Below are 14,680 nucleotides of genomic sequence, written 5' to 3'. Positions count from 1 at the left end.
TGCACCTGGAGTAGATTTTCTACTCGAGAAACATCAAAATCTGGTCAAAAAGTGTTTTTTGAGTGGATTTTCTTCTCCAATGGACCCTTCAGATGTTTTTTTCCGATTGAGAAGCCTTTTTTCTTTTTTTTCAAACAGGAAGGAAGTGCCCCAGAGAATCCAACTTCCTATTCCTGTCTAGCAGGCTCCTCCCAGTGCTCTGTCCATCTCCTGGTCACTTTTCATTTGGATTTCGAGGTGGGAGGATCACTCTGTTTGTCTACTCAATATACCTTTGGACTTTGTTTTTGTGAAATCACACAAGTAGGTTCCAAAACTATTAAACCAGGGTGCTGTTTGTTTGCTTGGGTATGCACCCGTATTTCTTTGTACTTTAATTTGATTAAAAAAATTATACTGGTGGGTGGCATAGAGTTTAAATATGGACCTAGTTATTTATTTTGCATATCAGGGATTTTTCTTCTTTTGTAATGGAAAATTATTGCGCAGCTCAGCACCTGTCCTTTTCTACATTGCACCATTTTGCACCATTATTTTACTATGTGGCCTAGATTTCCAAAGGGCCATCTAGGCAGTAGACCCAGAACTAGTAGTCATCAGTGTATGAAATAAACATTTTAGTGGTAAATGGTTTTAGACGTACATTTAGAGCAGGGATGTTGGCTATTGTTTGCATTTCATTTTTATGCAAAAAGTGTATAAGTGTGTGGTAATATTTGGTGGCATAGGAGGATGTGTACTGTTGTTGTGAAATTTGCATAGCTCAGTTAATTGTGGTGTGTTGCATTGCTGAATTAATGTTAGTGTTTTCTTCAGTGTTAGCACAATGCCTCTTTATGGCCAGTGCGTTTGTGTATGTGTGTGTGGGTGTTTGTGTGCCTGTCATTGTCCACCATTTGTCTTTGTTCTCCATGCCATGTGGCCAGGAGCAATTTTGTGTTGTCAATGTCCATAGGCTTGCATGTGTTCTTTGTTCTCCATGCCTCCTTGTTCGCTGTTGTTGTTTGACCATGTGGCTGATGGCCATTTTCTGCATCTAGGCAATGTCCCTTTGAAATAGGCTTGCAAGTGTACTTTGTTTGCCATGCCTCCTTGCTGTTGTTTTACCATGTTTTGGCAGCCATTTTGTGTACACAGTCAGTGTGTCTTTGCATTGCTCCCCATGCTTCCTTGCTTATTGTTGTTGTTTTACCATGTGGCGGGTGGCCATTTTGTCCATCTAGCTAGTGTACCTTTGCCAAAAGACTTGCATGTGGTCTTTGTTTGCCATGCCTCTTTGCTCCTTATTGTTTTACCATGTGGCTGGGAGTATTTTGTGCAACCAGACAGTGTGTCTTTGCCATAGGCTTGCATAGGCTCTTTGTTCCCCATTGCTCCTTGCTCCTTGTTGTTTGACCACGTGGCTGGTGGCCATTTTTTCCAGCCAACCACTGTCCCTTTGCCATAGGCTTGCATGTGTTCTTTGTTTGCCATTCCTCCTTGCTCCTTGGTGTTGTTTGACCATGTGCCTAGAGGCCATTTTGTCCATCCAGCCAGTGTACCTTTGCCAAAAGACTTGCATGTGTTCTTTGTTTGCCATGGCTCCTTGCTCCTTCTTTTTGTTTTACTATGTGTCTGACAGTCATTGTGTGCATCCAGCCAGTGTGTTTTTGCCATAGGCTTACATACAAATATCATTACTTAATGATCATTTATTTATTTTAAGTTTATATTTGAATTTTCTATTTAATGTTTTTATTTAAAATTGTTATTTTAAATATTTATTCTATTTTTTTTAAACTTTTTTATTTCTTTTTTCTTTTCTTTTAATTTTTAATTTTCATTTTTACGTTTATTTTGATATTTCTTTTTTAAATTTTGTTTTTATTGAATTTTTAATGTTTTATTTTTTTACATTTCATTTGATATGATTCTGCATTTTACCTTGATACATCCTTCCTTCCATCCACCACCATTCCTCTATCCATCCATCCACCAAAGGCCCACAGCCGCACAACAGCATTTGGGTTCTTAGATGTATAATAATTCCATTTCCTCCTGGACACCCTGGCTGCAGTGCAGACAAATCAGCAGCATAATTTATTTTTTTAATGATTTATCAATTTCCCCTGGACCACCTTGACTCCACAGGTTTTTAAGGTTTATCCCATGCACCTCTCTCTCACTACCACAGGTGTCTCCTTTAAACCATGGAGATAAAACAAAGAGCTATATCTGCATGTTGTGCTGCCTGATTTGAAATGAAATTTTATGGTGTAGTGTTGTGGTTTGATTAAATTGGTATTTATTACATAGGTAACCAACCACACTAATATTGCATTTGTCTGTATTATTTCAACCTGCAACAATGCGTTTCACTAACTACATGTTTTTCTTGCTTGGTTGCTTTTAGGTGCACAAGAGAAGAGACGTCATATCACCCACAGTACTGCCAAAGAGAAGGCCTGATAATTAAGTCCTCTAATCTCTTCTTTCTGTGCAGCTCAGCGCCACTGCCAACTGAAAGCTTTAAGATGGTTCTAAAGAAAGTGGGCATTGAGAAGAAGCAGCTTTCCACCAGTGGTGTGCCAACCACAATCTTTTTCTGTAGACGCGTGCCTGCCACCCCGGCCTCCAGGGTGGAAACTGGGAGCAGCACTCCCTCATCTACAGCACCAATTTAAGCCCAAGAATATGTGTGTCAGTGATGCAGCCACTGCAATAATGGTGACACTGACAAGCAGTAACGCTGAATTGGATTTGTCCCTTTCACAAAGTAGCACCCGGCTGTTTCAGAAAACAGAGCAAAGTGGACAGCAACTGTGGCCAGCAATATTAGATCTTCCTGAGGTTGGAGAAGAACAAAAGGTCGAGCTTACTGCTGAGCAAGAACCTCTTTTGGAAATAATGGCTCCCAGATCACCAGCAAGAAAAAGAAAGGGTGCTACTCCATCACCACTTCTGATGGGGGCACGGAGTGGACCCCGGCAGATTCCTTTGATAGGTCAGATGAGGCAAGGGGAAAGAAAAGTTCCATAAAGCCTTAGAATCATGGAAGTGGATGATGGTGAGGAGGATGATGACGATGAGCCAGTCATTGTGGAAGCTGGCACAGAGAAGTACGGTATTACTATCCAACCTGCTCCGAGGTATGAGACCTGCACCAACATATGCATCAGTAGAAGTATGCACTGTAGAGAGGCAATTGACACACCCACCTACTTCCAGTTCTTCTTCAGGCATTGGACCTGTAAGAATGTACTCCTCTAGTTTAGGACTTTTTTACAATTAGCAAACAGGAGGAGAACATTGCGATATACTTCATTTGCCACACAAGTGTTCGTCGAGGTAAGCCTGGTTCACATCTTGGTACTGGAGGCTAGACAACTGAAATAAAAAATCATCATGCAATACAGTGGGAGGAACACCTTAAAAAATGGTGAATGTGGTTGCGGTGGTGAATGTGAGGAGAGCCAGGAAACTTCAGCTTCAATTCACGGTGAAAGGTGAGGAAGAAGAGGGTGACTTCCTCATGCAAAGCAGCCCTCAGTGAGTTTTTATGGGTACTATTTACAAATTTAGTTAGTTTGAATTTCAGTTGATATATATTTACCTTGGGGGTCAGCATATTGTTAGCTGACTTTGCCGCCAACACAATCGCCTTAGAATGCTTGTTTACCCAATGCTACTAAACGTACGATCCTCAGGAATGCCAGTTCCCGGAATTCAGCTGTAAGCGTACCTTTTAAAGGGCCCTCATTTCCTAGTCAACCCTTTGGCACCTTTTATATAACCTTGCCCACCCTTATTTCCTTACTACTGCAGGTCCATAAAAACTCACAGTTAACCCTGACCTTTTATCTCTGAATATCATGGAGTTGGTTGGGCAATACATCTTTTGATTTTGGTTAATTTCCTTTTTCCTTTGTTTCTCTTACTGCGTTGCAGATTTCCTGGATTCATAACAGGTAGCTTAGATATGGCCATAGGATTTCTGGTCTACTTTTTTTATATACTGAAATCCCTCATTATATATTTGTACCCCTCTGCTTGTTTCCGAGGTAGCAATTACACGTGTTGTGCTCTTTTTGTCTTGATGTTGACTGCAAATTTAGAAAGGTTGAGCTGCCGTCCACATTCATCATCAGAAAAATTGATGCTTATTGTCAATTATACTCTGTTGAAATTCTGGACCTGCTTTATACATGCACAATATTTACTAATGTTGTTTTTCTGTCCGTTTTCTGTTCTTTTATGTGTTTCACTGCGCCCCATTCACTTGATCTTCATGGGCACTCTGTCTTCACTTTGCACTTTGAGCTCCTTTACGAATGATATTTGATGCTGCTTTCAGTTGTATGTTCAAAATTGATAAAATATATTTTGACTACTACTTGGGTGGCCATGTTTTCTTTGTGGTGTTACAATCCAATGAGTTATACAATGTATGGTTTTCCAGTATTGTAATGATACAGTCATAAGTTGTTTTCTTATTAATGCCCTATGGGACATTGTTGTATGATATAAATATTACTCAGGTTGGGTGTATGGGTTACTCATGTGGTACTCATTATTATTACTTTAAGCAGGGCCTGACAACAGATAGCATATCTATTTCACCAGACTGACAGGTAAACATCAAAAAGTATCTACAACTGTAAGAACAATTTTGCAATTTATATTTTGGTATGTCCCTGACAGAAATTATTTGTAAGGGGTACCATACTCCTGGTCTTCAACATCTCAGAGCTATCAGAAATGTCGATATGAGTGACCAGTAGTGAGACATTGCCAGAAATTCTACAATGTATATGAAACTACGCCATGAAATAGCTGGTGGAGGACCAGGTTGTAATCCGCAGGGTGGTGGTGAATGCATCGCCACCCTGGCTGATTGCAACCTGCACCTGCTGTTAACCCATAAGGATCATCGATCCCAGCGGAGACAGCAGTCCCCTGACAGTTGGACCACCAAGGTTGGAAGGTAGTGGTCAGACCACCACAGGAGCAGCGGTCCGACCTCCACCATGGGTCTGGCAGTCCTAGGAACTCCAGACTCGTTATTAGGTCCTAAGATCAGAGGTCTCCATCTGTCATGAATGGATTCATCTTATGTTATTCATCAGGTCTCTCAGCTGGTATATTTCTTGTCACAACAAAGGCCATATTAAGCTGAAAAAGAAAACAACTTTTTATTTATGTGGTGGAGGTTGTCCTCACTATATAGAAATAAATATCTCCCTGGCACTGGATTACCCTGTGGACTATACAATAACTGTCTAGAAACCTGTTTGTAAACTTTTTGAAGGTCGACTCCCTTCTCCACGGTTTGGCTGCTCTGTGGCATGATGTAGTATTTTGACTGGGTAAGCCACCATTTACTGGGACTAGCGGGCTTCCAAGTAGATCACACAACTATTTGGTGATGAAACCCTCAAGTCCCTTTGTACCGTCTGTGCTGAATATAGGCTGAATGACGCCCATTCCATGTTATATAGTCAGTTGGTACACAGTTTACTCCACAGACTGGGCTTCCCTCCCTTGTATTACAAGAATCACTTACACTATACTACATTAGGATCTGGGGCACATTTGAAGGGTTTCTCTCAGTCGTACATAAAGTACTTATAGACAACCACTTGTCTTCCTCTACGCAATTTTGGCAGTCCATTGTACAGTATGAATACTCTGATGATCACTGGGCTTCTTTACTTCCTAATTATATCAATTACTCAACTTTTACAGGATACCTCCTAGATCAGACATGGCACGCCTACTTCACCCATTCAGAACACTGGAAATGCCAATGACCGAGCTGCGACCTGACCCAAATACTGTGGCTGTGCCCTCCTATGTTGAATTATTGGACTACTGTAAGGACAGATGGTCTGCAGCTAGTGGTCTACTGACCATGGCATCTACACCACTGGCCCTAATATACAACATGACAAATGTGATGGACCTGTCCAAAAACGTGGAGGTTTGTGACGACTCAAAGGCTGAACAGATGCATATCATGAGACACTTAATTGAGATGAACGGCTTTCTGAATAATTCAATGTAGTTGCCTGTGAACATGTGATACAGGGCCTTTTTGCTTCAACCTCTAGCACATACACAGGTTCATTGACTAACTTCTCAGTAGTGGGATAACAGCAATTTCTGGGCCATTGAGATCGCCACCCTGAATGTTTCTTCCTTGTAACCCATACACTAAGTGTAACCCAAACCCTTCTGATTTAATCTAGACTTTAGATGGTAAATGATGAACACCAGGAAATATGTGGAGCATGGCTTTGTTTATACACTACTTCTGGCTCTCTGTGGCATTCTTTTGTCATAATTAGCCACGTCAAATAATGAATGCTTTTTAATGATCGTAGAATACCTGGTGACAAGTAATAGAGTCCCCATTATTTACCGGGATTTAGAGGGATTGTGCAGTTGACAATAACTTATATGACATCCCCTTTCCTATTCATTCTCAATATTTGATGTATGGTTAGCACTACTTCCCAAACACTTTAGAACCATGACCCAATTATTAGAATGAAAAACTATTGCAACCTGACTTCCTGTAATGGAAATGAGGCGAGGCAACTTTTGAATGTAACTAAAGCATCATGTGGTAGTGTATTGGCACTTACAGAGAGCACATTTTCCATTGAAATGGCTGATACATTTGCAGAGATATGTAAGTCTACTGATAAAACTATATAGCATACAAATGATAGGGTGTGGAAAATGGCCTTCTATGAATATTTATCATTTATTCAACACCAAAGTATCTTAATTTGTTTGTATTCTATCAAAAGCTCTGTTTCCAGCACACTTCAGAATTACAAAAGAATATGCTTCATTTTTGCTTTTCTAACTGCTGAATGCAGACAATTCATTTAAAGGTATTTACCTGTTTTGTGTGTTGGAAAAAATAACATCCTGCAGCCTTTCCTTTCTTACTCCCTTTACTCTAGCAAGACTATAAAATAATTCACTTTGAAAACTCTTCTCACTTTGCAGTCAGCAAAAGAATAGTAAACACCAATCCACATGTTAAAAGAATAAGGAGCAATCTGTCAGAAGATATAGCATGACATGTTCCTTCTGTCTTTGAAGCACCAGCAAATGTGACAAGAAAAATAAAAACATTAAATGCATCTTTATTTAATGTTTGGATTTTCCCAACCCTCTACAAATAAGGATGCGACCCACAGTTTGGGAAACATTGGATTAGATACTTCACAGCAATGTACTGGACAACAATGATTTAGCCCAGGTTTCTCCAATGAGTAGCTTGTGATCTACTGGTAGCTCTCTAGCTACTTGTAAGTAGCTCCCCTGTATACAACCCAGCCTACTAAATTAAAAGCATTTGTGAGGTTGAATTAATGTTTACACCAAAATGAAAAGCCCATGCCAAAGGCAGAAATGTGTGTAGTTTAGAACTCACAATCAGATGTTTGGAGACTTTTTTTTTTATTTCCAATTCAATTTCTAATTAAGCCATTACAATCATTGAGTTGGGTAGCAATAAACATATGTTATTTCAGCACCAATATACTCTTCATAGGGAACCTGCAATTTACCAATACACGTCATGTTATATTTAAAGCTGATATTTGAGTGATAAATTGAGTTGCCTTGGGGAAACCTATTATGGCCTTGGTTCCAGGGGTACCACAGCTATGGCTGATATGTATTACACATGTATGGGCATTCCAAATAGATGAAGCCTTTTTCTTTTTACATCAGTGCTGGCAACCCTGCCTGATCTTTAAAAATAATGAGTTCTCTAAAGGACCCCCCAAAAATTCCCAAGGCAGTAGTGGTAACCAATATCAGTCTGATTCTAAAAAGAATAGGTTCTTTGACCATAAGAGAGGGAGGTTTGTACCCCAATGTAGCGAGTGCTCCAAGTATGGTCACTCTAAGGGCAACTCAAAATGTCCCAAGAGGGTACAGCCCTCTATGGTGGGCAGACACTTGGGCTGGCCAGTGTATCACTCAGAGAGTAGGGTGACTGAGCTACTTTTGGGGAACAGACGGGGTAACCCTAGTGTCCCTGGGGGATAAAGATATGGTGCCAAAAGCTAACATGCCTGCAAATACTTCCAAGTATAGGCAGTGGGTCACCATTAATGGGCAACGGGTGAAGGCTTTGCATGACACAGGAGCCAGCATGACAACTGTCAAGTGTCAGCTAGTGTCAGCAGAGCAGGTCCTACCAAACACATTCCACCAAGACAAAGTCACAGAAAATCATGAAAGCCATCGACTGGTGGCTCTGGTTCCCTTTGAAGTGGGGGGGTCTCAGGTACTCTAAAAATTGGTGTGAGCCCTGCCATATCTATAGATTGTCTGTTAGGCAATGACTTGGAGCATACTACCTGCAGGGAGGTAGAGCTCAGGTCCCACTTGGAGATGATGGGATTACCTTAGTGGGTCTCAATGACCATTGCTTCAAAGTGAGTCAAGGGTGCCTGGAACAACGGCCCAGGCAGTTGCCAAGGAAAGGGACAAGGGATATGGGAAACAAGTCAGTGAAGTTCCCACAGTGGAGGTTGATGGGGTCCCTTAAGATGAGGCCCCTGAGTCAACCAGGAAGGACATTGCCGCCATAGGTGACATACCTGAACTAGTTGGTTGGCAAGATGACATTGGACCCACGAGGAAGGAATTCTGCAAATCACAGAGAGAGTGTCCCACTCTTGAGGACGTGAGGCGACTGGTCTCAACCCATGCAGCAGGTAAAGGGAATCACCTAGCCTACTGGTAAAATGATCTCCTCTACAGTGAGCCTGAGGCTCTGGGTACTGGGCCAGCTGGTGTGCTAGTGGTCCCCTAGTGTTACCGGGCCTTTCTCCTGGGCTTGGATCATGACATACCCCTAGCAGAACATTTAGGGCAAGACAAGATCTTTGCCAGGCTTGCCGTCTACGTTTATTGGCCCAGAATGAAGACAGCCTCAGATATATTCTGCAGGTCCTGTCCCACCTGCTGGGCCAGTGGGAAGTCAGGGAAAAAGCTGAAAGCTCCCCTGATTCCACTTCCCATCATTGGCACCCCCTTTGAAAAAGTGGGGATCGATGTCAGTGGTCCATTGGACCCCAAGACAGTCCTAGGCAACAGATTCATCCTGGTCTTGGAAGACCATGCCACACGCCACCCATAGGCAATCCCTCTGAGGATGGTGACTGCACCTGATGGGGATCTTTAACCATGTGGATTTCCCCAAAGAGTTGGTGTCTGACCAAGGCATTAACTTCATGTCTGCGTACATGAAGTCCATGTGGGATGCGCGTGGTGTAACTTAAAGTTCACCACACCCTATCACCCCCAAACCAATGGTCTAGTTGAAAGGTTCAACCAGATCTTGAAGGGCATGTGTGCGGGCCTACCTGAGGCCATGAGGCATAAGTGGGACATCCTCTTGCCATGCCTCCTCTGTGCCTACAAGGAGGTGCCGCAAAAAGGAGCAGGGTTCAGTCCTCTATGGCCACCCTTTCAGAGGACCTCTTAGCACTGTCAAGGAGGGGTGGGAGAAAGCTCCCAAGAGACCCCCCAGGATGTGGTCAGCTGTATGCTGGCCCTCTGGAACTAGATGCAAGGCTTCTGGAAAAAGACCAAGAGCAACCTCGAGGGCAGCCAGGAGGTAATGAAACACTGGTATGACCAGAAGACCACTCTGGTGGAGTTTCAACCTGGCCATAAAGTATGGCATAAAGTATGGGCATGGAGCCAGGAGAGCCTAGAGTTCTCCGGAACCCCTGGACAGGCCCATACGAAATGAAGGAGTGTACAGGAGAGGTCACTTACTTAGTGGACCTCCAGACCCCTAGGAACCCCCTAAGGGTGTTCCATGTCAAAAGATTCAAGCCTCACTTTGAGAGGTCTGAAGTGAGCATGCTCCTTCTGAAGGATGAAAGTGTGGAGGAGAAGAGTGAACCTCTCCCTGACAGCCTCTCTGCACAGGAACATGGAACATGATGGGTCAGTGAGGGTTTCAACCTCTCTGCCAACCTGACCCCAGAACAGCAAGGTGACTGTTACCAGTTGCTGGGACAGTTTGCCTCATTGTTCTCACTCACCCCTGCACTCACACATTTGTGTGTCCATGATATTGATACAGGAGAGAGTACCCCTGTAACAAACACAATTTACAGGTTGTCAGATAGGGAGAGAGCCAGCATCCAGGAGGAGGTCTCCAAGATGTTAGCTTTAGGGGTGATTGAGCCCTCTAACAGTCCCTGGTCCAGCCCTGTGGTGTTGGTATCAAGGGCCACCCTGCAGGGTGCCAAACGACAGCCCTCAATTCCGTCACCAACAGTGATGCACACCCCATCCCCAGAGCTGATGAGCTCATTGACAGGCTAGGTGCTGCCAAATTCCTCAGTACTTTTGACTTAACATCAGGGTACTAGCAGATTGCCTTGACTGAGGGAGCAAATGAGAAGTCTGCATTCACAACCCCTGAGTGTCATTACCAATTCTAGGTGATGCCCTTCAGCTTGAAGGATGACCCTGCTACCTTCCAACGGTTGGTCCACACACATAGGAAAACCTTAACCATGTCTTAGGCCTGCCATTGTAAGGCATGTGTGTGCAGTTTTACTTCCACCTTGACCAGGCATTTAAACCCTTTGTTAATCCTTCACCTTTCCTTTTATTTCATATAAGTCACCCCTAAAGCAGGTCCTATGTGACCCATAGGGCAGGGTGCAGTGTATATAAAAGGCAGGACATCTACTTGTATGTTTTACATGTCCTAGTAGTGAAAAAACTCCCAAAATCGTTTTTCCCTATTGTGAAGCCTGCTTCTTTCATAGGCCAGCATTGGGAATTTCCTTATATACTTTTAAGTGGTAATTTCTGATCTGAAATGAGTGGAGTTGTCATCTGTGGTTTGTTTTGAATGGTAGTGAGAAATCCTGCTTACTGGTAAAGCTGGATTTAACATTACTATTTTAGAAATGTCACTTTTAGAAAATAGAAATTTCTCTGCTCTTGCTGCTCTCTGTGCCTTATAGCCTGTCTTCAATCCATGTCTGGTCTGTGTTGGGTGACAGCTCCCCTTGTGCATTCCATCCAGACAGCCATAAACACAGGACACACAGCTGCATCTGCATTCATCTGCATACTGATGGGTCTTCTTGGGCAGCAAGGGTGAAGGGGCTCTCAATTACACCTTAACTAGTAGGGGCCTGACCCCACGCAAAGGACTGACAACCCACCACAGATCTCCTGGCAGACAGGACTATGCTGAAAGGGGAACTGGTGTACTTCAGAACCACTCTTTGGAGTCTCCCCACTTCAAAGGCATATTTGGGTATAAGTACTAGGTCTCTGGTCCCATCAAATCAGATACTTCTAGACCTACAACTGGACTTCAGAAGGACTGTGATGCTGCTCAAAGGACTCACTGGACTTCTCTAGTGGAAGGGCTTCTGTTCTGCTTGTTGCCCTGCTGCCTGCTGCTCCCTGATTCTGCTGGAGGGGCTCTACCTTCCCACCACAAGTGATCTCCAAGTGCTTGTTATCTTGCCTCTTGTTCCCACGTCTCAGGGAACATCAAAGACTTAAAACATTTGCACCTTGACTCTTCAATCTGTGAGTCTGCCCTGGCTTGGAAGTGGGCCCAAGGTGCTCTATCTTCTGTGGTGTTCATCGGAACTGCTGTGAAGAAGCGCAAAGCCTTGCCGCGCAGCTGCCAGCCTCACCAGACTCAATGCCAGGCGGAGCAAAGCCCGGCAAAAGCTTGTCGCACAGCTGAAAGCCCTTCAGAACCAACACACAGTGACACCACGCCTTGCAAAGCCTCACAGCCCAGCTCCTGGGGATCAATTCTAAGTGACGCCAAGCCCTGCAAAGCCTTATCGCACAGCTTATCAGAATTGATGCAAAGCATTGCAAGGCCTCACAAAGCCTCGCAAAGCAACGCACATACCGCGCACAAGGATTTAAGGCACCATGTTCAGCGGGCGCAAGTCAGACCCTTAGCCAGCCTGCGCTCAAGCAAATTCTGCCTGAACTTGTGACTTTGTCCGGGTCCAGCGCAACCAGATAACCACAGCTGCTGCTTTGCGCTTCTATGCGCTATTTTCATCTAAAGCTTTAAAATTGCATATCTCAGGATCTACATATTGGATGTTTGTCATTTTGGTCTTGTTTTGTTTATAAAATCATAATCAAGTTTTCTAACATGGTGTGGAGTCTTTTGTGCTGTTTTCACTGTGTTCATGTATGAGTTATTGCACAAATACCTTAAACATTGCCTTCTAATTTAAGCCTGCCTGCTCTGTGGCAAGCTACCGGAGGGTGAGCACAGCATAATTTAGGTTGTGTTGTGACTTCCCCTGACTAGGATTGTGGTCCCTTCTTGGACACAGTGCATACCTCTGTCAACTAGTGACGCAGTTTCTAACAAATACATTTGCCAAATAAGCAATCTACTTCATGGTACCAAACCCTGTGCGAGAATGATGCCGTTTGTCCAAAACAATCATTTATGTTACAATGATACAACACACAGATTCAGAGCATTGAATCCTGCAAGAGAGAGTTTTGCAACTAGTAGTCATTCTTTTCAACGGGGTATTGTCTTGAAATGCACAAAACAGGGAGTTATTCAGAGGACATATGAATGATTTCAAAATGTCTACAATTCGTGTTTGATTTACATAAACTATACTGTACCAGATGAAATTGTGCACTAACATTTCCACTTCCAGACACAAACACATTTGAACACAATGATTAGTTCAAAATTGCGTTTTGCACCAGTCCATGTGTAAAAATGATGAAATGATCTTTAGTGCAATACTGCGATGGCACCAATGTACTCTCACCATTTCAGAAATATTGATGCAATACGGGCCAGAATTGTTGTAAAAAGAAACATTGGTAAGCATTAAATTGCCCTGTGGCAACAGTTTCCATAGGGTTTGTATAGAAGATAACTAAACACATCATAAATAAATAAACACACCATAACCAACTGTTATGATAGAATCAAGCCCACACTTTCAAATCTTTGCAATATAATTTTACTCCATTAATTTTTCATGCTTTCTAAAATGAAGGGGGTTGGTCCGTAGCAATAAACAATGAGGCTAATCTATGAGAGACCTGCCCCACCAGAGCATCACTTATTCTGATGCTTCGGCAGTGCAAACCTCTTAAACATATCTATGAGTCCATGCAAAGCCACTTTACTTGGCATTGAGTGGCCGCATAGATATGGAGTACGACAAAGCAGCGCAAGTCGCTACGTTGCCTTGCTCTGAGCCAGGAAGGCGTTCCATGGGCATGGCAGAGGGTTTTCCCACGTTACACCCATAGATTTTGACACTGTCCCAGATTTGATTAATCAAGGAAACCTGGGGAAGAGCGAAAACTTTACGCCTTCCTAGGGAAGCCGTAAGAAGAAGAAATTTTTATATTTCTCCTCGCTTTTTCCTCTTTCCATGTGTACTGCGTTCTGCAGCACAGCACACATAGAAAGAGGAAAGCGCCTCTTGATTGTTTTGTGTACAAAGGAGTCCCTTTCTGCACAAAAAACAATCCCGCATGCAACGCAGACTCCCTTGCACCAAACCTTTACACCTTCCCACGGGAGGTGTAAGAAGAAGAAATATTTATATTTCTCCTTGTTATTTACTCTTTCCATGTGTATTGCATTTTGCAGCACAGCACACATAGAAAGAGGAAAACACCTCTCGATTGTTTTGTGCACAAAAACAATCCTGCATGCAATGCAGACACCCTTGCACCAGGGTGCAAGGGAGCCTGTGTTGGTGGAAAGACTGAAAGAAGTGGGAATGCACGATATTGCATGAATACAGTGCATTCCTGCCTTTCACATTGGCATAGACCAGCGCAGCAAGAATACTTGCGGTGCTGCCTTTTGCCAATTCCCCATAAATAAGTCCCTATGCATCCTGCAAGCAGCAAAAGCACTCTTTACAATCACCTTGCGAGAACGCGTTGCACTTTGACCAGACATGACTTTGAGCTTTTCATAAAGCCAGCCTAAACTGTATCACTCTCTACATAAAAAGGATAATAATGCAGTTATATATGGTCAGTTACGGTATTGTTTTTGAAGAGAAACAGTACAAAGAGCTCGTTAACAGCTGGGATTAAACAGAGCGCGCACGCACTAAATCTCCACGGTTCTGAAAGTGCGAAGCCAGGACAAGCGCGCACGAGCATAACCAGCCCGTCATGCATCTGTGAGCTTAAATGCTCCAAAATAAGCTACAACAGATTGAAAAACTGCTTGAAACTCTTCCACCCTTTGGGTTTTACTCACCACAGTAAACGTACGCCAGATCTAACGATGAGGATGTGCACAAGGTATATTTCTCTGGTGCTCGACAAAAGGCCTGAATAAAGAGAGTAAATAAAAGAAGAGGGCCCTGGGTCGCCATTCTCAACTCCTTCCGAACATTAAAGAGGAACAAGTTTAGGTTTCGATATTATTAAGCAGCCTCCACGCAGCTTTTAGACAAAAGCATATTAACCCTTTCGGATAATGGTTATTTCAGTGGCTGAAATTCAGAAACAAACACTGACAAAGCCCAGCTTTTAATGTGGCAATGCATGTAAGCACAGAGAGGAACAAATGGTGTGTGCATGATAGCTTAGCAATGCTTCCAATAAATGATCCTCTGTCGCTCGTGGGTGGAGTCCATAAAGTACT

General features: G+C 43.2%; 1 protein-coding gene across 1 annotated transcript in view; it reads right to left on the bottom strand.

The window, feature by feature from the left end:
- The window catches only part of LY96 (lymphocyte antigen 96), a 334,361-nt gene extending 319,912 nt beyond the window's left edge, over nt 1-14,449 (bottom strand). The window contains exon 1 of the mRNA XM_069218918.1: nt 14,291-14,449. Within this exon, the coding sequence (XP_069075019.1) occupies nt 14,291-14,408 (118 nt within the window). The 5' untranslated portion in view covers nt 14,409-14,449. The remainder of the gene's footprint in view (nt 1-14,290) is intronic.
- Between the last annotated feature and the right edge of the window lie 231 nt (nt 14,450-14,680).

Source organism: Pleurodeles waltl, chromosome 2_2 (assembly GCF_031143425.1).
Source record: "Pleurodeles waltl isolate 20211129_DDA chromosome 2_2, aPleWal1.hap1.20221129, whole genome shotgun sequence".
In the NCBI taxonomy this organism is placed as follows: domain Eukaryota; kingdom Metazoa; phylum Chordata; class Amphibia; order Caudata; family Salamandridae; genus Pleurodeles; species Pleurodeles waltl.
Note: the sequence above shows the minus strand (reverse complement) of the source record. Positions and strands in the feature narration are given on the sequence as shown.